At 38.3% G+C, this 24,755-nt stretch overlaps 1 protein-coding gene across 1 annotated transcript in view; it reads right to left on the reverse strand.

The window, feature by feature from the left end:
• Nucleotides 1–108: 108 nt before the first annotated feature.
• LOC140531347 (probable polypeptide N-acetylgalactosaminyltransferase 8) overlaps nucleotides 109–24,755 on the reverse strand; it is a 29,721-nt gene continuing 5,074 nt past the window's right edge. The window contains exons 3-10 of the mRNA XM_072650328.1: nucleotides 20,401–20,584; nucleotides 17,076–17,273; nucleotides 16,144–16,258; nucleotides 10,357–10,542; nucleotides 9,146–9,283; nucleotides 8,068–8,163; nucleotides 2,004–2,171; nucleotides 109–509 (exon numbers count right to left, since the gene is read on the reverse strand). Coding sequence (XP_072506429.1) covers nucleotides 354–509; nucleotides 2,004–2,171; nucleotides 8,068–8,163; nucleotides 9,146–9,283; nucleotides 10,357–10,542; nucleotides 16,144–16,258; nucleotides 17,076–17,273; nucleotides 20,401–20,584 — 1,241 coding nt within the window. The 3' untranslated portion in view covers nucleotides 109–353. The remainder of the gene's footprint in view (nucleotides 510–2,003; nucleotides 2,172–8,067; nucleotides 8,164–9,145; nucleotides 9,284–10,356; nucleotides 10,543–16,143; nucleotides 16,259–17,075; nucleotides 17,274–20,400; nucleotides 20,585–24,755) is intronic.

Raw genomic sequence — 24,755 nt, forward strand, 5'->3', positions numbered from 1 at the left:
TATCCTTCCATCAACAGACACAAACACCTTGCAATCAAGTAATGTTTATTTTAGAAGTTTCAAACAGTGATACCTACAAGGTGGATTCTACTCCTGGGAGCAAGTGGAAATAGCTTGTCCTTTCCCCTGGACCTTGAAAAACCCCACTTCTTCCTAAATTGGATATCCCAGGTTGCATGCATAACCTATTTGAATTTATGACATTCATCTCCTATCACTTGGGTATTCAAAAATTGTCCCTGTTTATAGTCATGACGAACACCCTGCGCTGAATATTGTCAGGACCTGACATGGTCCCTCTAACTGCAAGAGCTAGTACCACCAATTTAGGCACTCTTGGGTCAGGTCACTTGCTAGCCTCGGTACTGAGAGTTCTTCCAGTCCTGGACAATATGTTGGATATTCCACACTTGCCCTGTACACTCCTGGAGGATGAGAGTATAGGATCTGGTGTCATCTTGCTGGATTTCCAGGCACCTCTTGGTGTCCTTGTTGATGATAGCTGCCCCCTAAATGGGAAAAGAGCAGGGAGTGATTTCAATGAAATGTCCTGCCAGACTAGTCTTTCTGTCCCAAACCCCTGTTCTCCCTGCTCAATCTTTGCTGTCTGCTGTGGACTATGTTATGTGAAGGAATCTTCAATTCCCACTTACAAGGAAAGTAGGATTAAAAAAACATGTGAACCAGATTGCCAAGATTTACCCACATGTGTACATGTGACTTCCCCCAGTAGAATGAAAGTTCCTCAAAGTCAGAGACTGGTTTATTTTTGATTTTGTATCCACAGAACTTGGTACAGTATAGTTGAGACTTAATGAATGCTTCTTGATTAATTGATTTATGTGGTTAATTGAAACTGTGAAAACAGGAAGAGGAAAAGCTGACTTTACATGCTTCAGGTCTTCCTGGTTCATAAATACCAGATAAATAATGGACTGTCCTTGATTCTTCCAAAATCAAAGTCATCTGTCCCTCACTCTTTTTATCCATTGAGAAGTCATCTGGTGAAAGTGAACTAATTCCCACATCCCTGAACAGTGTTAGTACACTGCTGGACACTGATCCCTGGAATAAGGAAAGCCACTGGGCAATGGGCAATCTATCCCATACCTTATGGGGTAACCTAAACATCCCCTATTTTTATGTTGTGTGGGGAGGGAGCAGCAGTTATCAGGGGTTCTTTGAAACTGCCCAATAACTAAAGATGACAAAGATTTGTAAATTTTCTTGACCAGCTGAGAGGAGATTAGTCTGTTTACTTAGGCAAAGTAGCCTTCAGCTCCTGGAAGATCACCAGATTGGTGCCAGACAGTGCAGACATCCTATCTATCCACTTTAGTCTTAATGAAGTTCAGAACTCTTGAGCTCAAATGATCTACTAGCCTCAGCCTGCTCTGAAGGAATGCTGGAAAGGAGGGACAAGGAAGACAGGTGAGCAGGAAGGAGGAATAAGCATTTATATAGTCCTTACTGTGGGCTAGGCACTTAAGCTCTTTTTATAAATATTTTATCATTTGATCTCACCACAACCTCAGGAAGCAGATACTATTATTATCCTCATTTTACAGTTGAGGAAACTGAGGCTAATAGAGGCTGAGTGACTTGCCCAGAGTCACACAACTACCAAGTGTATGAGCCCACATCTGAACTCAGCTCTTGATGACTCCAGGTCCAACATTCTATCCAATGTACCTACAGGTGGCTCTATGTCCCTGTACCACCAGGCCCAGAATATTTTCTGGGATATCTAGGTGATGCAGTGAATATAGCACTTAGCCTACAGTCAAGAAGACCTAAGTTCAAATCCAGCCTCAGATACTTGTGTGATCCTGGACAAGTCACTTAGTCTCTCTTTGCCTCAGTTTCTCAACTGTAAAGTGGGGATAATATTAGTATCTAACTCCCAGGGTTGTTGTGAGTATCAAATGATATAATATTTATAAAAAGATCTTAACATAGCATCTGGCATTCAAGTCAAGAATCCAAAATCCTCATTAACTTGCCTGTTTAAAATCCCAATGTGTATGCACTCCTTTACGTGTCACATTAGAGCATGTTACTATTTCTGGTTCAGATCCTTGGCCAGGATCCACAAGGCACCGATTTTTGGAGAACCGGTCATCATATAACAGTCCCAGGTATAACTCTCCAGTCTCAAAGTAGAACACAGCCTGAAAAGGAACAAAGTGATACAGAGTCATTGAGGGTAAACCCCTAACTCAGGCAAAGCCAACACATTGCTCTCAGGACGTGGGGAAATTGCTGTTTGCTCATCTTATTTTGGAGAAGCAGGGGTCTCCCCTTATTCACTCCTGCTCCACTAAATCCCAGCTGAGACTATCTATGGAAGGGGTTCCACATTGTTTTTGTCACTGCCTGAACTTGAGCAGCGACATGGCAGGAAGGGCATATAGTCAGTAAGTCAGTAACCATTTTGGAGCCCTTTCTACTTGCCAAGCACAACGTCTAAGCAATGGGGATACAGAGACAAAACATAGTCACTGCCGTCAAGGGTCTCACAGTCTAATGGAGGAAACATAATAGAAACAACTATAAACAAATAATAGTAATCAGAAGCATTTATGTAGTGCCTACTGTTTGCTAGATACCATCCTAAGTGCTTTACAATGACCTCATTTGATCCTCACAACAATGCTGGAAGGTAAGTTCTATCTTATTATTCCTCTTTTATAACTAGAGAAATCTAGGCAAACAGTTAAGTGACTTGGCCAGGGTCACCCAGCTAGTAGGTATCTGAGGCTAGATTGTGGACTCTGATTTTCTTGACTCCAGGCCCAGTACTCTATCCACTTAACTGCTTCTAATATTCAGGAGAAATTAGATAGAATCAATAGAGAGAAAGCATTAAAAATAAGAAGGAACCAGGAAAGATGTCATGTAGAAGACACTATTTTAGCAGGAACTTGAGGGAAGCCAAGGAAACCAGGAGATGAAGGTGGGAACAAAGAACATTCCAGGCATGTGGAAGTCAGTGAAAATATCACTCAATCACAGAGCACTTGGCAAGGGGAGGGGTGGGGGTGAGGGTGGGGGCAGTGTGTGTAGGTGTGGGTGTGGATATGTGTGTGTGGATGTGTGGATGTGTGTCTGTATGTGTGTGTGGGGGGGTGGGAGACAAAGTATAAGAAGCCTGGAAAGGCAGGAGAGGCCAGACTGTAAAGGATTTTGAATGGCAAACAGATTTTATATTTGATCCCAGAGGTGACCCTAGGGAGAGACACTGTAGTTTATTGAATAGGGACTTGGCATGGTCAGATTTGCACTTTAGGAAGATTAATTTGGCAGTTGAGTAGAGGTTGGACTGGAGTGGGGGAGAGACTGGAAGCAGGCAGACCAATTAGTAGGTTTTTGCAATCATCCAGACATGAAATGATAAGGGTCTGTACCAGGGAGGTAGCAGTGTCAGAGGGGATATGGGGGCATATACTAGAGAAGTTACAAAGGAAAAGAAATAGCACTTAGCAGCAGATCAGCTCTAGACAATGAGAGAGAGAGAGAGAGAGAGAGAGAGAGAGAGAGAGAGAGAGAGAGAGAGAGAGAGAGAGAGAGAGAGAGAGAGAGAGAGAGAGAGAGAGTTGAGGAGCTGAGGATGACATCTCGTTGTCAGCCTAGGTGACTGGAAAACCTAGGGACCCTGAATGTGAGTTCCAAATACATGATTTCAAACATGGTCTCAGGGGAGAAAAACATATCTCCTACTTGCCTCTAAAATTAATCTGTCCATGTATTTTCTAGTTCTTATCCCATTGTCCAGGCATCTTTATATTCACACTCCATTTCTCACTCTTTCTTTGACCATAAGAAAAGAGAACTTATTAATAAGTTGATGGCAAATTGCAAAGAAGTCTCTGGTGGAGTATTCTAAGAATTTCTGCCTGACCCTGGGATGTTTATCATGCTTATCAAATGTGTGATGGAAACAAATTAAGAGGGAGAAATACCACTTTGGAGGATAGTAAGAATCCAAACATCTCAAGACTAAAAAGTTTGGTTAAATGAAAAAGATGGAATTTAATAAGATTTGTACTTGCACTTGTCTTTTAAAAATATGGGAGAAACCTGACTAGACAAGAGTTCCTTGGAAAAAGAGTTTAGTGGAAAACAAGCTCAATGTGAACCAACAGTCTCATATTGAGCTTGGCATCTAAAAAAGCCTATGGAATCTTAGCCTGAATTAGGAGAAGTATCCAGAATGAAGGAGGTAAATCATTCCCCTCTTTCCTTGGTCATACTTCTTCTGGTAAGTCAGGTTTATTTCTGAATGTCACATTTTTAGGAGGGAATGTTCAACCTGAAAAAGAGAAATCTTTGTAGCATTCTTAAAGATTTTGTCCTAAGCTCTCTTCTTTAATGGTTTCATCTGTTCCAATGATCTTTAGTTATCTCTGTGTAGAGAATGTGAAAGTTTAAATCGTCATTTTCAACCTTGTCTGGATTTCCAATTGCCTGTTGGATACTTCTCCATTGATGTCATGCCAGCAGTTCAGTCAGTCAATAAACATCAGAGCCTAAAATATGCCAAGAACTAGGGATACAAATAGAGGCAAAAGACATCCCTTGCCTTAAGGAGCTAATGGGGGAGACAACAAGCAAGCAAATATGTACAAACTATATGTAGGGTAAATAGGAAATAACTAAAAGAAAGAAGGCACTTCAGTAAAACAAAACTCATCTTTCTCTCTTAAAACCATCCTCTCTAACTTTCTGTATTTCTTATAATGATATCCAAGATTGTCCTCTTCTAACCCCTAGACACCCAGGGTCTGTCATTTCTACCTCTGGAATATCTATCTCAAATCTTGTCCCTCTTTGTTTTCTTCTTTAATTAACTTATTTTTAACATATATTTTTTAAAAAATCTTGAGTTCCAAATTCTCTCCTTCTCTCCTGCCCTTCCCCTACCCCTTGAGAGGGCAAACTATATAAATGTCAATTATACATGTGAAGTAACATAAAAAATATTTGCATATTAGCCATGATGCAAAAAAGCAAGAAAAACAAAGAAAGTGAAAGAAGTATACTTCAATTTGCACTCAGGGTTCATCAGTTCTCTCTCTCTAGAGGTAGGTAGTATTTCTCATCCTGGGTGTCTTGGATATTGTCTTGATTAGAATACTTGTTCCTCTTTTCCATTAGCCCTGTATCATTGTAGTCCAGATCCTTGTTTTTTATGTAGATAAGGCTCTTAGCTACCATCAGTTTATACTCTTTCCATTCCATCCTCCATACCACTCCCTCAATGATATTTGTAATATGCTTCTATGATCATATCACTCCTCTATTAGAAGAAAAATCTCCTGGACTTTAAGCCATACATAGAGGAATATATATTTTATCTTAGAGGTAACAAGGGAAACAGTGGGTTTCACTGTTTGTTGTGTGTCAGACTTGTGCTTTAGGAAAATCACTGGCAATGGTGTGGTAGATGAATCAAAGAAGAGAGAGACTTGAAGCAGGGAGAAAAATTAGGAGTTGATGGTAATAATCCAGGAAAGAGGTGATAAGGGCTTAAATTAGAGTGATGACTGATTAGAGAGAAAGGGATAGATGAGAGATGTAGAAAAGTAGAACTGAAAAGACTTCAAGACCATCACTATTTCTTGTTTTACATGATTGCACATGTTATAACCTATATCAGATTGCCACTATCTCAGGGAGAGGGAAAGAAGGGAAGGCTAGAATTCAAAAAGGGATGGAATGAAAAATGAAAAAAAAAATTTGTTTTAATTGCTTAATGTTTAATTTGGGAAAAACCAAATATTTTTTAAAAAGGAAAAAAGACTACCACTATTTCTATAAAGGTGCAGCAACAATCAAATATCTTGTGGCTATATATCATTCTTGTAGACTTCACTCTTTTTGGTGACCACTCTCTTATATGTGATGTCTCCCACACAGAATGTAAAGTATGTGAGAACAGGAACCGTACTGCTTTTTAATTTGTACCTCTAGAACTTATCTCAATGCTTGGCACATAGTAAGTCCTTAAAAATCCTTTTTTTCATTTATTCATTCCTAATTGATTGAATATATTGAGCAAAGTAGAGTAAGGAACCAAAGATGGCTCTCAGGGTGTAAGCCTAGGTCCTAGAAGGATGAAATTGACCTCTACAGAAACAGAGAGGTTAGGAAGAAAGGTATGGTTATGGGGAGATAAACAATGGGTCTTATTTTGGACATGTTGAGTCTGAAATGACTAAGGACATGCAATTTTGAAATATGTAATAGGAAGCTGGTGATGCAGGATTAGAAATCTGGGGAGAAACTAGGACTAATTACATAAAATCAAGAGTCTTCTGCATAGAGATGGTAATTAGATTCATGGCAACTGAAGAGGTCACTGAGAGAGTATAGAAAGAGAAGAGGAGGGGGGGTGCAGTATGGAATCTTGGGGAACACCTACAGTTAGGTGACCTACTACAGTCCTCAAGAAAGGAGACTGAGACAGTAGGAGAAGAACCAAGAAAGCACTATCCAAAAAAAAACCCAGGGAGAAGAGATTCTCTGGGAGGACATCATGTCAAAAGCTCCAAAGACAACGAGAGATGATGACTGAGAAATGGTTATCTGATTTGGTTGATTATAAGATCACAGTTAATTTTGTAGACAGTAAGAATCATGTTCTTATTCTTCTCTTTTCTTCTCCTCACCTTTACTCACTCTGTCCTGCCTCTTTGGAAGAGGTTCACTCATTTCCCTTTCATAAAGTCCTTCCCTCCTACAAGGTCTAACATTAATGCCAATTCTTCCTCCTCACTTTGCCTAGTTCTCCTTTGTCTCTACCATGGCGTCTTCTATCAATCATTCAATCGGTCAACAAACATTTATTAAGTACCTACTATGTGTCAAGTATGACCTAGGCACTGAAGATACTAAAGGAAAAAATGAATCAATAACTGCCTTTAAGGAACTGACATTTGTGGGAGTGGAGAGGGGGTGTGGAACATATATAGACTATGTAAAATATATAACTAATATAGAGAGGCATTGCTGTCCTGGCCTTGGAGCAAGTCCTGCCTTTGACTCCTACTTGCTGTGGGACAATGGGAGAATCATTTAACCTTTCATTGCTTTGGGCAACTCTGTAACTTAAAGAGAAGATACTGGCTTGCTCTGGTAAGAGGAGTTTCATCTTCCAGGAATTTCTTATATCAATCAATGTTCATAGGGACTATTTGTGCCTGATCTGTGGTAGAGCTTTCAAAGCTCATACTGGTCTGATCAGTCACAATTAGACACACTGTATCTTGACCCCAACTTTTTGGTCCTCTTTGAGAACAAATAGACAGCAACTGTATTAATGAAAACATATCCCATATCTACTATAAGAGGGGAATGGCATAGGGACTGTCATCTCATTGTTCTAGGGAAAATCTGGCACTAAAAAACTCCCTCCATCTCTGCAGATATGCAATTAGAGCCTCAAAGAATTGCCTAGATCACAGAAAGATCAAGTAACCTGCTCAGGGCCACACAGCCAACATGGATCTGAGACAGGACTTGAACCCAAGTCTTCCTGGACTTCTCTCTATTATATGTTCATATATTTTTTCTTTTTACGTTCAGTTCCACTTTCTAGTCATATGGCACATAATTTCTATAAAAGAAATACAAGTTTATTGGTTGTGGAGGGAAGTAGCATTAACAAGACCTTAAGTTCTGTAAATTTTAAGTTGGAGGCAACTGGAAGACATCTGGCTAAACAGCTGATCTACCTGGCTTCTTGAGTTTGTCTCAGTATTATTCCCTGAATCCCTAATCTCCCTCCCATATAATCCTGTCCCTAAACTCTTTACTCTGTGAATCAGAGAAAGAACCTACAATGGCCAGGTCCAGAGTAAAAGTAAGGAAGAGATTTGTTCCAAGTTCTGGTGCTGACTCTCACTCATTTCCCTCCATTCCCCCAACCAGCTTCCCCCAACTCTCCATTAGTTATCTTGAATAAAAAATCTAACAAAGTTATAAGGGGCCAAGCCATTCTAAGGTTTATTTTGGATATGAGAGGTTGGAAGTGGCAAGTTGGAAATGTATCCTTTCAGACCATACCTGTGTTTCATACCCATGGCAAATATGCATGACTGGAATTTTTCCTGAGACAGGTCCCTGGTCAAGACATATCATCTCATCCACAGTATTTTTCATCTGGAAGAGCAAACACACTGGTAAAGGTAGACCAGGAAGTAGGCCCATCATCCATACCTCACCAGGATTTGACTTCTTATTGTTAATATGCATTCTTATCTTAAAGGATGATGGATTTAGCCTTGGAAGGGACTTGACAGATTATAATGTGCTATTGCTTCATTTTTCAGAGGCCTGGGGAAGTTTAGTGACGTGCTTTAATATTGCATAGCTTGGTAAATAGAAAAGTTGTTCCTTAGACTTTATATTTAGTACTGACACCACGCTTCAGCTAAAAGGAAGAAAAGATTTGGGGGCTGCCAATTATTTTCCAAGTACCGGGAATGAGACAAATATTCCAGAGGGCAAGACAACTGGAATCTTTTGGAGACACCTACTTGCCTCCTAAAGGAACTTAACGTAGTTTCTGAGAAGGTGTGTATGCTTGAAACCACTTTCTTAAATTTATTGAGACTGATAGCACTGGTTCTAGAAATCTGTTAATGGTCTAGCAAACATGAGGGAAAGCGAAGGGACTAGCTTCTTTATAAAGGAAAGAAAACAAGTACTGTGGATCAAGAAGCATGTAAAATTAAAGGAGAAATTATCATTTGCATAGTACTGTAAAGGCTGACAAAACATTTTCCCTATGCTACCTCATTTCATGCTCACAATAACCCTTTGAGGTTGGCTTTATTATAATTCCTATTTTGCAGAGGAAGAAACAGAACCTGAGAGAGGTGAGTGACTTGCCCAGGCTCTCACTACTTAGACAAAATTGAAACTCAGTTCACCCTGTCTCCACGTCTATTTCACATTTACCTGTGAATGGGAACCTGGGAAATGCAGAAATGGAAACCAGGTGAGTAGCATTGGCTGGAAATAGACATCCTGACCATAAGGAATTTCAGAAAAAAAACTGAACTAGCTGATATAGGCCCCTTGGAGGGAGAACTGAGCTTATTTTTATGTGTCTCAGAGAATCCATAAGTATGGCACTTACTGTTCCATAACCGACAATGTTTCGAATAGGCTTCAGAGATGGATAAACATTTTTGAGGTACCAGTCAAAACTTCGACAATTCAGTTTCTTCCTGAGTTCCTTTCTGGAAGACACATCTCCATAATCTATGCCATGGTTCTGCAAAGGAATCATCTCTTTTTTCAGAACATCAAATCTCAAAATGCATAGCTCCCTTGTCTCCAGCCTAAGGTAGTTCACATGATAACTGCTCCACTGCTCCATGATAAGTTGGATAAGCAAATGGTGTCCTATGGGTAATCTTCATAGCCTTTGGTTTTACTGAGAGGAATGAGTAGCAGTGTTCGGGGCCCCCTAATCTGAATGGCTGCCTAAACAACCAGCATCATGGTCCCTTGTTAGGCCTCCTTAACAGAGGTTATCCCATGCTGTCCTCACATTTCATGAAAGACTATAGCCCTTCAGCTGATTATAAAGCCATAAATTGCAAACAACATGTGCTAATTATTACATAGTAAACAGTAGGCTAGTAAGGAAAAAAAAATCCATCTGAAGAAAAGCCCAATTCTTTTTGAGCATTTTATCATCATCACTACCACTACTACTACTACTACTACACACACACACACACACACACACACACACACACACGTACACACTAGCCACCTACACTTTCCCACCTATTTAGCTTGGTTTCTAGCTCCCTATCTACACTTACTTCCATCTTCTCTAGTCTAGGCTTACTCCAAAATTCTATTGTCACTGAACATGACACCCATGGTTAAAGCCAGTCATCCTTGATGATAGCAGTTTCAAGTGTGCATGCTGGCACCAGGCTTCTATTGTGCATGAGCTCTATATAAGTCTGAATGTAGAATGTGTTTCCTTTTCATATCGGGCTTGCATCAACCCTGAATGTAGCTTTTCATTGCTGTTGCTTTTCATGGTTAATTTTGTTTCGTTTTGTTTTTGTTGTACCTTTCAAGGTTTTAGGGATACAGGATATATTAAGGATGAAAAATACCCATTGTCATTTGAGTTTCATGTCTGCCTGCATTTGCTCAGATAAAAGAATCCCTGACTTCTCCCGTGGTGTTCTTGATTAGGGTTGGAGGTTTGGGTATCTATGGGGAAGTGACTTTGACCTGGGACTGAGTTGCTACATTTTTATCTTTTTCCTTCTATTACCACCCTTCTTTTTTTCCTTTTCTACCTTGCAGTTTGTGACAAACCTCCACAGGCAGATTCCAGTAATAATAAACCATGGATTTGTAATTATCCAACCAGACTTCAGCCACACGAAGAGCATTGCGTCTCATGAATTGCCCTAGATTCCAAGCATAGGGTTTGAAGGCTCTCTCCAGATGAACAATCCGAGAACAGGGAAGGATCTCAATCTTTCCTCCACACTGCCACACCTGCATTAAAGAAGATATATAGATAAAGGTAGATATAGATATATACACACACATTAAAGAAAAAGATGTATATACATGTATCTATATCTACATCTCTCTCTATATATGTATTTGTGTATATATATATATATACATATACAAAAATTTGTCGTATAATGAATCATTGCTTCATTTCAGTACCATTAAAAAAACACATGACTTTCTCCATCTTGCTCTGATGTCCATTGCAAAAGCCTACTGAACTGCCTAACTTCAATTCCTTTCTTGGCAGGATTATTAGGGTAACTTAGTAGATTAAGGGTAGATCAAGGGAATTAGGAAGACAAAACTTACTTAAAATTTCAGCACAGCTTTTGAGAAAGTCTCTCACCTACCATCTTGGGAACAAGGTAGAGAGGTGGGAGCTGGATGACAGTACAGTAAGGTGGATTTCGAGAACTGGTTGAATGACTAGTCTCCAAAAGCAGTCATTAATGAGTCAACCTCTATTTGGAAGGATGGTTATCATGGAGTCAGTCAACAGGTGCCTACTATATGTCAGGTTTATAACTTTGAAGAGAGCAGTTTCAGTTGAATGATTCAGACTATAGGGAAATGAAAAAAGAGTGAGAGGAAAGGAAGTGGAGGCACCAATTACAGAAGGTCTTCTCAAGGAGTTTTGACACAAAAAGTTTAGATAAAGGGATACAGGGACTAATTGAGGTTTTTGTTTTTGTTTTTTTGAGGAGGGAGGAGTTTTTAGGCAGTAGGAAAGCAGTACATAGATATGAAGAGATTGAAGATTAATGAGAAAGTAGGAATGATAGAGGGGGCAATCTGCTGGAGAAAATGAGGTGCAATGGTATCACTAGTCCATGCAGAGGACTTGGACTTGGCAAGGAGAAGGGGTGAAGTGATGTGAGAGGGGGAGGAAGGAAGAAAATAAATGTCTATTAAGAGCCTACTATGTGCCAGGTACTATGCTAAACACTTCACAGATACTATCTCATTTGATACTTACAACAAACCTGGGAGATAGATGCTATTGACAAGGTCAAATGACTTGACCCCAGGTCACATAGCTAGTAAGTGACTGAGGTGATTTGAATTCTTCCAGTCTCAGCGCTTTAATCTAACTGTCTCTATGAGGAGAGGACAAGAAGAAACTCTGAAAATGGCCTCATTTTTTTTTTCTCTAAAATATAAGGCAGGGGAAAGGTTGAGGGGACTTTTGCAGGAATCTGTCCTTTGCCCCATCATTTTGATCAATTACTTTTATGAGTGATAATAATTAATGCACAGATAACACTTTAAGGTTTACAAGGTGCTTTGAACTTACTAAAAGAATGCTTTTAAAATTTGCAGATAATTCAAAGCTTAGCATAATAGTGAATACATTGGCTGACAAAATCAAGATCAAAAATATTTCATTGGATTTGAGCAATGAGCTAAATTTAATAAGACTACATTTTTAAAACATAAATATAAATTCCTCCATTTTGACTTTAAAAAATCAACTTCACAAGTCCATAGGGGACAGCTCAATATATCAAGAAATATGATGACAGCCAAAAAAATCCCCTATATTAATATACATTGAGTGATCAGAACAAGAGTTAATAATCTCTCAGCAAGCTCACATCTGGATGAGTTCTGAATGCCAAATATTAGGAAGGAAATTTACAAACCATACTATGTCTAGAGGATGGGCCCTTAGGGAAAACAAGAGGCTTTAAGACAAAGCTATCTATCTCTACCTTTGAAAAGTATACTTTGAGGGGGTAGGGGGGGAGGCAGCTGAGGTTAAATGAGTTGCCCAGGGTTATACAGTTAGTAAGTGTCTGAGGCCAAATTTGCCCTCAGGTCCTCCCAACTCCAGAGCCAGTGCCTATGCCACCTAGGTTGCAATGTACACATCTTTAGGGCAAGCACTATTTCATCTTTGTCTTTGTATTCTCTGTATGCAGCATAGTGCCTGGCACATGATAGGCAACTAACGAATGCTTATAGGTAATTGATCTACAATATAAAGTCATTGAATGTTTTCTTTTTGTATTTTGACCATGACCTAGCACACTCCCTTGCATGTAATTGGTGCTTAATCATTTCTTTTAGTTAAATTTAATTGAAAATATATGGCCTTGAAAGACAAAGACTGGAATAATGGCAGGGGGCACGTGATAGCAGGATTTCACTCAACTATTTGAGGAATTGTTTTTTGGAAAAGGGATTAGACTTGCTTAGAAACACATATTTTAACTCAACTTAAGTAAAAACTTATTAACACTTAGAGTGGTTCACAAGTGGAATTTAGAGCTCTATTCAAGGATTAATGAGTTCTCTGTCAATGGACATATTCAAGTAGATCACTGAATACAGATTATACAATAAGGCTATTTGTTGCTCCAGGGGAAAAAAAGCATCTTAAGTTCTTGATTCCAATTTCAATGTTTCATACAAAATCAAATTAGAGAAAATTTTCAACCCACAAGAAGAAAATGGCAAATCATGCAAACTGATTACAATTCATTAGAATCACCCAGTTTCCTCATAAATTGTATAGCAGAAGATTATGAGAACGGTGGAAGATTATATTACATTGTATATGTGTTCTCATTTAATGGAAGAAACAGTAGAAGAAAAATCAGTATGAAGAAAGCTTGGCAAGAGACCAAACTCAGCAATATCATTCAAGGAGTATTTAAGAATAAAACTAGCAAGGCAAAAACAGGCAAAAGAAAATATGTACTGATTTTTGTAACAAATTTTTCACCATTAAGGAAAATATGGCAACCACTCCAGTATCTCTGCCAAGGAAACCCCAGCTGGGGTCACAAAGAATCAGACACAACTGAAAAAATGACTAAGCAAAAAAAAGGCAACACATTTAGATTCTAACATCACATCCCTAGATGTTCTTATAAGACAATGTGAAAATAACAGTGTATACAGCAGAATTCTATCCTGGAGTCAATGTAATTCTGAAGATATTGAAAGATCAATTTGCAAGACATCTAAAAGAGGTAAAGATACAAACAAAGTAGAAAAATCTATGACTTTTTTTCTATGAAAAAGACAACCATTTTTAATTTTTTGAAAATTATTTTTGAACTGTATTAATTTTTTGAAAATCATTTAAAATTATATCAGTTTCATTTTGAGATAACCCTTTAAAAAAGCAATCTTGTTAGATGTAGATGTCTTTTTAGTAAGTAATAAAGATTTTTTCCTTTAGGAGTTTATTTAAGTTCTGCTAAAAAATAAAGACCTGTACTATACATAGCTTCTTGCTTCATAGGAATGGTGTTAAATTTTTAGAAAATCATTTCTTGCATCTAGACATGTAAAACTTATGAGAATTACCAATAAACTTTGTGCCACACTTTAAGAATATGCCCTGTCAGTCATTATCAACATGTGGAATCCAGGTTGCAGTCATAAATATATTTTGCACCTTTTCAAAAACATTTCTTATCAGTTTTTACTTTTTAAATGTTAAAAATAGTGTAGTCCATGTTAAATTCTCAAAATTAACTTTAACTTTGTATTTATGTGGGACATAAAATGGCAAATATGGATCATTATACTCTGAAGGTTAAAAAATGAATGAAACTCTTCAAAAGATAGATACTCTCTACTTTATAAAATACGATTTAGAATATATAGCATCTTTTGAATTTCATCTATACTTTTCTGGTTTTCACCACTGTCCTTATGAATGACAAATAAAAAAATATATATAGTTTTGTTTTACTAGAAAGAAAAAAAGAGACAACCAAGAGAATACCATCAACTAATGACTTCTTTGCCTACCTTCCATTATACTTAAAATTTGTAGAAGGATAGAATAATTTATACACACATTGAGGGTATCCTTAATAACAGTATTAGAAGTAAAGAGGCAAACTTTCTCAAGCAGCATTCCGTATTCACAATCACAAAACTAATTGAAAGGTAGAGAGGATGCAAGATCTTAACTGTGTTCCTGGTTGACTACAAATAATTTTTGATTTGGTAGAGCAAAACATCATTTAATACATCTGCTCCAATAAAGTGTTTCCCCTGTATGTGTCAAAATTGTTAAAGATTCCTTGAATTATGTAATATTGACATCTTGTCTTATGATCCTGTGATCATTTCTCCCCTCTTTCCTAACCTAAAGAAAATCATGAAATTGACACTAGTCTTCCTCATGCAATAGTAATGACAATAACATTTGGAATTCACTTAAAAAGACACTTCCTGTTTTATTCCCATACACCTCTTTGTGAGGAAGGAAGATCAAATATGACTTTCCCATTTCATACATCAGGAAAGAGTAAGAAGAAATACTTCTTTCCCAATACTTTCATTATGAATTGATAGGTATACTCAATAAAGGACCATGGTGCATTTGTAAATTAAAGGTCAAGTGTGTGGCCCTAATCTGATGAGGGCATAAGACTGCCAAAAGAATATTTTCCATCTGATGCCAAATGGAAAGAACGTGGGCACCAGATAGGACAAGACCTTGTTCTTTGAGAGACTACAAGGAGGCTAAATATAGAGTTTCATTGAAAATATAGAACATCAGAGAATATTAGACTTGAAAGCAGCCTCAGAAATCCCCTAGTCCAAGTCTTTTATTTTATATATAAAGTGCTGTCTTAACATTTCTTACATCATAACAAAGCCAGTGTTTTTCCTGACCAGTGCTCTTTTTCTATAGCATATTAAAAGCAATAGCTTAGTTGTAAATGGAATACAGAAGCAGTGTAGATTAGCAACAACAAAAATCCCAAGGGTTATGACTTAGAAAAGATACCTGTGAAGTTGAAAATGGAACTAACAAAAGAGACATCCTAGAGGAGTTCCTAATGCCTGAAACCTGTGCAGGACACCTGAGCAATTGAAATATAGCTGTGTTTTATCCAAACTGTATCCACACCCCAAGTTTGTGCTTCATAGAAAGAACTGCATGCTTTTGACCTGACTGTATACCATGCACAAGGTGGGAGAAAGGAAACCACTCTTTGGTGGGGAAATGTCGCTGTTGTATAGCTAGTTGGTGTAAGAGTCAAGCACTAAAATCTGGTCCCCTCACTCCCATTCCTGGGAATTTCCCATACTATGTTAGATATCAATAAAAATCTGTTTACAACTAGAAAAATAAGAGACAGATCAACTGTTATACATATTAAAATATAACCAATCTTCCTATGTTTTCCTGAGTCCTCTTTATTTCAACTTTTTTTCTCTAAGTAGACTTCAGTATTGTCAGGTGTCATTACTTTGGGTCTTCCAGGTTTAATTGGTGGCAGATCATAGGTCTTTTTGGAAAATTCTCAGTGTATCTTATAGAATCTACACTTTTCTTGGTGCGAGAGAGGTAGAGGAACAAAATGGCATTCCCCAGCATTCAGTGATAGTTAGAATGTTATCTTCCATGAAAACCTCACCCAAGGAGTTGTTTCCTACTCTTTCCAGCCAACTTCTCTTCTCAGCTCTTCTCAGCCACCTCACAATTTGAGCATTTATGATTCTTAGCCATAAGCAAAAGAGATCCAGTGGTGCACAACCATTCCAAAACTGTCCTACCTGTTTCTACTCATGGCTTGGACAGGAAAAAGACCAGAAATTTACCCTCAGGCCTAATTCCACATTTTCTCCTCCATAGACTTGCATTCCTTTATCAAGGGACCCAATCTCTTCCAAGAACTGTCTGTCTGCAGCAAAGATGCCCATGATGGAAGGACTTCTGTAGAAACACACAACAAAAAGCGAGAAGTGGAAGAGTATGGATATAGGGTTAAAGGGGGTGGATGTAGAAGAGGAAGAGGAGGAAGAGAAAAAAGAGAAAGAAAAGGAGGAGGAAGAGAAAAAAGAGGAAAAAGACAAGGAGGAGAAGGAGAAGGATGAGGATGAAAAGAAAGAAAAATAGACACAATAGTGCCTTGCTGCCATTTTTATCTATGCCTCAAAAGTCATTATGGAGAAGTGATGGACTCAGAATGCAAAATGGGACAGGTTTTTACTTTTGTTTTTGACATGGCTAATATAGGGACTTTTGTCTCTGCTTATTTGTTCCAGAAGTTTGTTTTATTTGGTGTTTGTTTGTTTGTTTTCTCATTGGAGGAGAGCAACGTACAAGGGACAGGACATAAATGTTTGTTAATCGCCAAAAGCAAAATAATTGGGTGGCAGGAATGGATGAGGCCAAGAGCTAAGGACCATTTTTTCTAAAGGTGTCCTCTCAGCTTAGTCTTCACGAAGACCTTTAAAGAGGAATACATCAATTTAGGGTCAATTTTCCCCAGAGCCTGGGAGAAGAACTCTAATTAGTCTCTTATGGTTCATTGGATCCTGTGATGTTTTTGTTTATTATATGGATTGCTAAAAAGTGTACTGTGTCCCATATTGTGTCAACTCCAAAACTTTTATCTAAGGCAGAAGAAAAGCCTTAGCTGATTCTTACAACTTAGAAACAGCCTTACTTGTTTCCAAGTTGCCAAAATCAAAGTCAGTGGGACTTTGTACTGTACTCTAAGTGATAGTTGCAAGCTCTCTAGACTTACTTCAGTGGTGCAGTATCATCCTTCAATTTAAACCAGCTTTCTGGCACAGAGTCATAGAGGCACCAGAGGGCCCAGTCAAATCCAATAGAGGCTAATGGATAATGTTCCACTTCCAAGGTGTCAAAATGAATTTTGCCAAACATGGGAGACACAACCACAGTGCGGTCTTCCTGGATCCTTGCTAAGATGGGTTCCACCCTAGAATGATATCATAAGAGTCCCAGACTGTGTTTAGGCAATATCAGTGATATCCAGGGTAATCTGTACCAAATATTTCCCTTTACCACCAACTTTTCTACTTTTTCCCACCATATAATGCTGAACAGAGATTTAACTAGGATGAGATGATTGGAACTTTAGCCCAAGGCACCAAAATTCAGAGAGTGCAAACATAACTCACACTGCTTCAATAATATAGAAACAAATCAGCTAAGCACCTTATTAGCAAGACTAACTAGGTAAAATAAAAAGCCACCAGATAACATAATTCCTCTCTCCAGCAACCACACCCCAGGAGAATTTCTCCCCAGGTTGGCCCTTGTTTCTCTCAAACACAGTGTGTCTTTTCCAGCAACAAATTTGTTGTATCTCACTGTCTTTCCCCATCTACAGGCTACATTTCTTAGGGTCTCTCCACCCAGCTAAACTTATCGTTAAAATTTTCCTTGAGAATAGATTCAGAGTACCAAAATACTAGTTTTAGTTCTACGGGATAGTGAGATACAACAGTTCAAACTTTAGAGTGACTCTAAAACATTCAGAATGACTAGGACAGAATGATGGATTTATATCAATACCAGTTTGTAGTTGGAAATTCCTCTACTCCAAAATTAAACATCCCTCAGACCTAAGATTCTGTTCCAGGGGATCAGGAAAGCAGATTGATTTAAAGACAACCCAAGGAGTTCTGAGTCATTCTTGGGTGTAAGTTTCTCATTTAATTCAGTACTGAGAATAAAAGAATGTTAATTAATAATGTTAAGACCATCAATTCTATTTAATAACCTGGGATAAAATCCCTCTCATGATCATGTCATCAGAAATTGGACCAGTAACAAATAATGCATCTAGCCAGGAGCAGAGGGAGACTTAATAAAGACAAGAGCAAAATCCCCTTGCATTTGTAAACAAAATACCATTTGGGAACTCTACAAAGGACTTCCAGTAATCCTTAGTTATGCATTTATGCTTTGGCCATACATATGTTCTCTACACCATGCCTCAGTATCATTGTACTAATTAAGCTTGTGACCACTCTTTGCATTTGGAGCAGCTTGGTGGGACAGTGAATACAGCACTGGGGTTTGAATACCTCAATTTAAATCTAGCCTCATACTTTTATTAGCTGTGTGATCCGAAGCAAGTCACTTAACTTCTATCTGCTTCAGTTTCCTCATCTGTAAAATGGGCAGTCATTGTAGTACCTACCTCCTAGTGTTGCTGGGAAGAAAAATGACATAATAATATTTCTAAAGCATTTTACAATCTTAAAGTGTAACGTAATAACTACATCGGCATCACCATCATTACGAATTATATATAGCTATAATTGTTATGATGATGATAATGATGCAATTATTGTTAATTAGTATTATTATCCTGTATGTATCTGTGGAAGAGTATGCTCCAGAGTTTGGGGAGGATTCTTTTTGTACCTGTCCCTTCTATACTTTCTTGGTAAATAAGATTTCTAAAATTTAATTTACTGTGGCTGATAACCAATTAGGAACACAACAATGTAGGTGCATAAGGGATAGCATTAGAACCCCTAAAATCTTCAAAGTTGCTTGATTATAGAATCCTGAGGTGAGAAGTGGTCATCGCTCTCAAAGGACCTAGCTGGCCAATCTGAGTCGAATTTGGGAAAGTAGCAATATATACATGCAGTATAAATTACAGAAAGATATTAACAGATGGGGGAATCAAGAAAGGTTTCATGTGGAAGATAGCACTTAAGCTGGGTCTTTTAGAAAGCTACAGATTCAAAGATAGAGAGGTGAGAATGGGGTATGTGCTAAGCAGGAGATACAATCAGAGCATGGAAACAGGAAAGGAGCAGTATATATATATATATATATAGAACAGTAAGACCAATTTGGTTGGACCACAGAATGCGTGAATGTATAATAACACTAGGAAGGTCAGATGGAGAAGCGTATAAACAGCAAAATAATTGGGGAACAGGACTTCTCCTCACAGAGGAGTTTAGTTAGATCCTAGAGGTGATTGAATAGCTGGATTTTACTGAGTAGGGAAGGACATAATTAAACCTATGATTTAGGAAAATCATTTCAGAAGCTAAAGAGGACAGATTTCAAGCAGGGAAAACCTTGAGGCAGGGAGAGCAATTTTAAAAATTGTGATAGGGAGAAGGGATAGGACCTGAACTATGGTGGTAGAAACAAAATCAGATATCTGTTCTGGGATGTGGTTGCCATTGTCACCCTCATCTTATAGAGAAAGAAACTGATACTGATAGAAGTTAACTGAGCTGTCCATTGACACATGGCTAGTAAGCGTCCAAGGTGGGATTCTAATTCAAGATTTCAAAGTTCAGTGACCCAAGTTCACTGGGCCATCTAGCTACCTTTAATAAATCTCAAGTTTTGTGACATGAATTTTGTCCTTTTCCCCTCTATTTCAATCTGAATTATTAGAATATTCTAGGAAATCAGTCTATAAGCATTGATTCAGTGCCTACTCTGTACTGGGCACTGTGCTAGGTCCTAGTGATACAAAGGAAAACAAAAACCAATCCTACTCTCAAGGAGCTCACAGACTAATGTGGGAAGATAACATAAAACCAACTATGTATACATATGTGTGTGAAAATATATATATATGTATATATATATATATATTTTCACACACACACAGCTTAAATGGGTCAAAAGAGGTCAGATTTGGATCCTAGGTGACAGGGAGTCACTGAAGTTTATTGAATAATGCTGGGGGTGGGGGAAGATCACAAGATCACTTTAGGTAAATTAATTTAACAGCTGAGTGAAAGATGGACTGGAATTGGGAGGAACTTGAAGCAAGATAACAGGCTATTGAAATAGTCTAGGAGTCAGGTGGTGAGGGCCTGTGGTGGTGAAATCAAAGGAAAGAAGGGGGTGTACACCAGAAATATTAGGAAGGCCTTGCATTATGCTATATCTACTCCCAGAGATAAGAGGATGCTCTTCCCTTTGGGCTTCCCCTTGTCCAAGATTTGGTGCTGCTTTTGCCCATCTCTAGCCTACCTCTCTGGGGACCCATGGAAAAATGCATCATTTTCTTATTCCCCTTCTCCCCAATATATAACCAATTCATAGAGTCTTACCAGCCAACATTCACTTCAACATGAGAGTCTAAGACAATAACCACATCTGCTTTAGCAGCTTTGCAGCCGGAGATACGGGCCTGGGTGAGCCCCTTCCTCTTGGTGTGACGGATCAGTTTCAGCAACTTGGGATACTTGAAGTTGTAAAGCTGGATCTGATTACCCAAGTTTTCCTTTAGTTCATCTAGCAACAAAGCACAATCTTTACTGATATGGTATTCAACTTGGTGTAGCAGCTAGGTGTCACAACAGATAGAGTTCTGGGCCTGGAGTCAGAAAGACTCATCTTCCTGAATTCAAATCTGGCCTCAGACACATACTAGCTGTGTGATTCTGAGCACCCAGTTTGCCTGAGTTCCTCATATGTAAAATGAGCTGGAGAAGGAAATGGCAAACCACTCCAGTATCTTTGCCAAGAAAACCCCAAATGGGGTCATGAAGAGTTCAACATCACTGAAAAATGACAAGTAATATGTATTTTGTAAATATGGATAGAGATATTCTTATTGAATGTTCAATAAATTCCCAGGATATTAATTCATAAGGTGAATCTCCCATGTTGTCGTTTCTACCTCCACATCCACCTTAACCAAGGGGCACTCCTCCAGGCTAGAAACCTCTAGATTCTTTCAAAACTATGTGTATACATATAACCCACACTTCCTTCCATTTGGCCCATTTGTGCTTAAGTATATCTGAAAGGATTTGGACTCAGGTGTACATTGTTTTCTGGCTTATATTTCAGAAGCAGGACAGATCCACACATGGTAGTCAGTGAATTCAGTCTAAGGGATAGCTGGTGAAACAACACCATTGTCAAAGGAGTTGATCAGGAGAGACTCTCATCAATCTGATGAGCCCCCCAATCAACTCTATGAGATTATACAGGATAAACCTTTGTTTACAATGCCTGAAGGGTACCTGTCATGGAGGGGACGGAATCTCTTATTCCTTCTGCCAATCCATATAATGGATAGAGATAATTTGTCAAAGAGAATATATCAAGATTGAAAGCGGAATATTTTTCTGGGAATGAGAATTCCAGAGAGCACAGTGGAAGAACCTAGTAGAAGGGACCTCTCTTAGGTGAGACTAGATTTGGGAAAGGCAAGGGCTGAGTTATAGAGATGTCCTTTAAGCCAGGGAGCTTTGTGCTCAATTTCTACCTAGGACATATATTAACTGTGGAGTCAGTACATGAAGATGGAGTGTTCTATTCCTGAAACAGAAAAGAGGAGAGTACCACTGGATTAAAGAGCCCATGGGGAGGTGTAAGGTAAAAGAAGACTAGTAAGGTGGGAGTGGGGTATGGTTATGAAAAGCTTTGAATGCCAAACAGGATTTTATATTTGATCTTGGAGGAGATAGGTAACCTGAATTTATTGACAAGGATCTGTGACACAGTCAGATCTACACTTTAGGAAGACCAATTTGACAGCTGAGAGGAGGATGAAGTCCTCCTCTCAGGGAGAATCAGGCAGAGAGACCAACCAGCAGGCTATTAGGATAACCCAGGTGTGAGGTGATAAGGGACTGAGCCAGGCTGGTGGCAGTGTCAGGCTGGTGGCAGTGTCAGCGGAGAGGAAAAGAACACATATGAGATATGTTGGAAAGGTAGAATCAACTGGACTTGGCAACTAACTCAATATGGGATGGGGTTGAGAAAGAGTGAGGAGTTGAGGTTGACATCTAGATTTCAAACCTGTGCAGCTGGGAGGGTTGTGGTATCCTTGACAATAATAAAGAAGTTTGGAAGGGGCAGGGTGTTTGGGAGGAAAAACAATGAATTCAGTTTCAAGCATGTTGCATTTAAGATGTCTACAGGACATTCAGTTTGAGAAGTCAAATAGGCAACTGGAGATTTAAAACTGGAGGTCATCAGAAAAAAATTGGGTTGAATGAAGAGATTTTGAGAAACATCAGCATAGAGATTTTTCAATCACAGCAGCTCTTGAAGACCATTTTTTGTTTTGTATTGCATTGGTTGAGGAAATACCTATATCAATTACAGATTCTCAAAGTTTCAGGAAATAATTTTTGGTGTAACGGTATACATAATTTGTATTACAGGTAAATTTCTTTTGTCCAAATATGTTAAGACTCAGAGAGAGCCCAGTGTAGAGAAGAGGCACCAAAACAAACACTATGCATTGTACAATCAGTTGAGTAGGGGGTCCAGGCTAGCAAGTCAAGGTAATTCAATTTGAGGGAGAGCCTAGGCTGTAGAAACATGATCATCATATCATTTTTCCTTCTCTTCTTTTTTCCATCTTCACAGCCATCTCATCTTCATTTGCTGTTTCTGTATATTTGGCACCCCTTCACATCTGTTGTCAACATAGTTTCCTATTTCTGAATTTTCTTTTCCCCTAATCTCTGTTATTCTTAATTACCAATTTGGGCACAAAACTCTCTCTTTTGACAACTGCTTCATCTCTTTCTAGCTCAGTCCTAGCATTTCCCAAATCCACTTTTACCAAACAGAGTCCGCCTTCTACTGTGTTCTCTATAATTCTCATACTTACATAAATAGTTCAATTTCAACCTTGATTTACTCCCTTTAACCATATTCCACATTCCCCAAATGAAATTAATTCTTACCACACAATAACCAGTCTTGATTCCAGAGAACTAAGGTGAATTAGAGATAGGAAATGAAGAACACCTCATAAAATGCCAATATGTACATTGGTATTGCTTAACTGTACCTCTTTATTATGAGAGTTGTAGGAATGAATATTGGGCATTAACTGAATTATTTTAAAAATGATTAATAAAACATTTTTACAAACTAATGGAAATCTACCTTTTCTCTGATAACACCCAGCCTTGGAGAATCTCTCCAACTATGGCTATTTCTTCTTCTATATTGCCCTACTCCAATGGCTGGGAATGGGAGCTCGCACACTTCTAATTCTCCATCTACACATTCACTTTATTGTTCTGCCACCTTTTCTAAACCTTGTGCCTTGGAGCTACTATTCCATTTTCTATTCTCCTATGCTTCATAGATCAGTCTGTTCCCATGGTCTTATTTCACTCATCACCTACTCACTCCTTAACCCTTTGCTATGTGGTTCTCATTCCTACTATTCTGTTGAATTCAATAATCTACTAATTGTCAAATCCAAAGGTCTTTACTCATTTACTTTGATCTCTTTGCAACATGTGACACCACTGACAATAGTCACTTAATGCTATCTCCTCTCTTTGCTTTGATAATGCTGCACACACATGATTATCCTTCTACCTCTCTGGCCAGACTTTCACTTTCTCTTTCTCTAGCACCTCTTCTCCTTGTAAGAATCACTCAGTTTTCTGATTTTATCCTTCTTCCTTTTCATCTCTATGGGTCCTCCCTTGATAATATAATTTATTTAGCATAGCTTCAACTAGCATCTCTTTGGATGACTCCCAGATCTGTACCTTCACTATCCTTAACCTTTCCCCTCAATTTCAGGCCCACTTCTCAAAGAAAATTTACCAGGCATCACCTTTATTTGTTGTTGGCACATCAACCTTCAACATACATATTATATTCTCAAAAAAACCCTTTTGCTTTTTTCTAGCCTAGTTTTTCTCTAAGAACCTTTTGTCCTCTAGTCATGTTCATTGGCCCTACCTGTATCCCCTTACTTAAATTTACCCATTTCTGAATTTATTATACATGGAAGCTTTGAGGCTGGAAATTTCTTGTTTTTAAACTAACTGATTCTTCTCTGACTGTCACTTCAGTGGTAAGAAACCATTCGACCCACCTGAGAAGTATAACTGCCCTACAAAACCCTGAGATATTTGGAACTAAACTATCATGACCCCTAATAAAATTGTCACTACTTTACATATTAATTCATAGATTTAAAGGAATTCTAATCAAAATAACAATAGCCTATTTCATGTAGTTAGATGTACACATAAAACAAAATGATAAGCTCTAATTTTTCAAAACCATTTTAAGAAGTGGAAAAAAATTAATGTAATAAAGTCCTCTGAGTTGTTTAAAGGAGCAATGTTTTATCAAGAAAATAAATGTGGGAAATTGTAAGGACAAAATGAGTTTATTCATAAAAGCAAGTCCATGAACCTTGCGTGTCACATAACATAGTGTTTATATTGAAGATTACTAGCCACTGTCAAAGAATTGGAAATTGAAGGGATGTGTAACAATTGGGGAATGGATGAACAAGTTGTGGTGTATGATTATAATTGAATACTGTTGTGCTATTAAGAAATGATGAGCAGGATAGTTTCAGAAGAACCTGGAAAGACTTACATAAACTGATACAAAGTGAAGTGAGCAGAACCAGGGAACATTGTACACAGCAACAGCAATATTGTATGATGATCAACTGCGA

Source organism: Notamacropus eugenii, chromosome 3 (assembly GCF_028372415.1).
Source record: "Notamacropus eugenii isolate mMacEug1 chromosome 3, mMacEug1.pri_v2, whole genome shotgun sequence".
Classification (NCBI taxonomy): Eukaryota; Metazoa; Chordata; class Mammalia; order Diprotodontia; family Macropodidae; genus Notamacropus; species Notamacropus eugenii.